The sequence below is a fragment of the Bison bison genome, unplaced genomic scaffold (assembly GCF_000754665.1).
Source record: "Bison bison bison isolate TAMUID 2011002044 unplaced genomic scaffold, Bison_UMD1.0 scf7180017864297, whole genome shotgun sequence".
NCBI classification, from domain to species: Eukaryota; Metazoa; Chordata; class Mammalia; order Artiodactyla; family Bovidae; genus Bison; species Bison bison.
In genome coordinates, this window is record NW_011494869.1 from 3,653,438 (window position 1) to 3,654,239 (window position 802).

Genomic DNA, 802 nt, shown 5'->3' on the forward strand with positions numbered 1-802 from the left:
ACTTGTACTGCACCTTTGGAACAATGAAGGGGTCGTAGAGGGAGTCCGCACTTTTGCTTTCTGCTTCTGGCTCTTCGGGGGGTTTCGGCAGGAGGGGGGACACCTCACGGGGTGCGTTTTTCTGCTCTTCTGGTTTGGGGGATTCTTTGGCAGGGTCTTTGTCTGGGGAAGCAGCCCCCGGGGGGACTGGGGTTTGGCTTGCTTTGGGCTGCTGCTGCTGCACTTTTTGCTGCTGCTGCTGTAGTTGCCGTTGCTGCTGCTGCTGGAGGGCCTCCTGCAGACTCTGCTGGTATTGCTGGTACTGCTGCAGCAGGGAGCCCGGGGACAGCCCCATCAGGGCCTGCGATAGCGCAGGGCTGTAGGGGAACAGGCCTTCCATGCCATACATCGGCTGCAGGTACCCACTCTGCAGGGCGCCGGGGATCTGGGGGGCGTAGTAAGGAGAGAAGCCTGGTACAAAGTAAGGGAGGAACTGGCTCGTGAGCAATGCCGTGGGGTCTGAAGTCAAGGCCGCCTGCAGGGCCTGCAGCTGCGCGGGGTCCACCGCATACTCCATGGCGGGCAGTGGCGCTGAGAGTGTGGCTGCGGCCGCCGTGGGGGCCTCTCCTTTCTCCTTCTTGGGGACAGGCAGGGGTTCCCCTTTCCCTTTGTGTGCCTTCTCCTTTTCCTTGACCTTCTCACCGTCTTTGTCCTTGCGCTGCTGTGGCTGCTGCTGCGGCGGGAGCTGTGGTGCAGGTGGTGGCTGGGCTGCTGGCGGTGGCGGCTGCACCTGTGGCTGCTGCTGCTGGGGTTGGGGGGCTGG

At 63.0% G+C, this 802-nt stretch overlaps 1 protein-coding gene across 1 annotated transcript in view; it reads right to left on the minus strand.

The window, feature by feature from the left end:
* ZFHX3 (zinc finger homeobox 3) overlaps positions 1–802 on the minus strand; it is a 49,873-nt gene that overhangs the window by 2,144 nt on the left and 46,927 nt on the right. Inside the window, 1 exon segment of the mRNA XM_010851107.1 lies at positions 3–802. This exon segment is cut by the window's right edge and continues 40 nt beyond it. Within this exon segment, the coding sequence (XP_010849409.1) occupies positions 3–802 (800 nt within the window).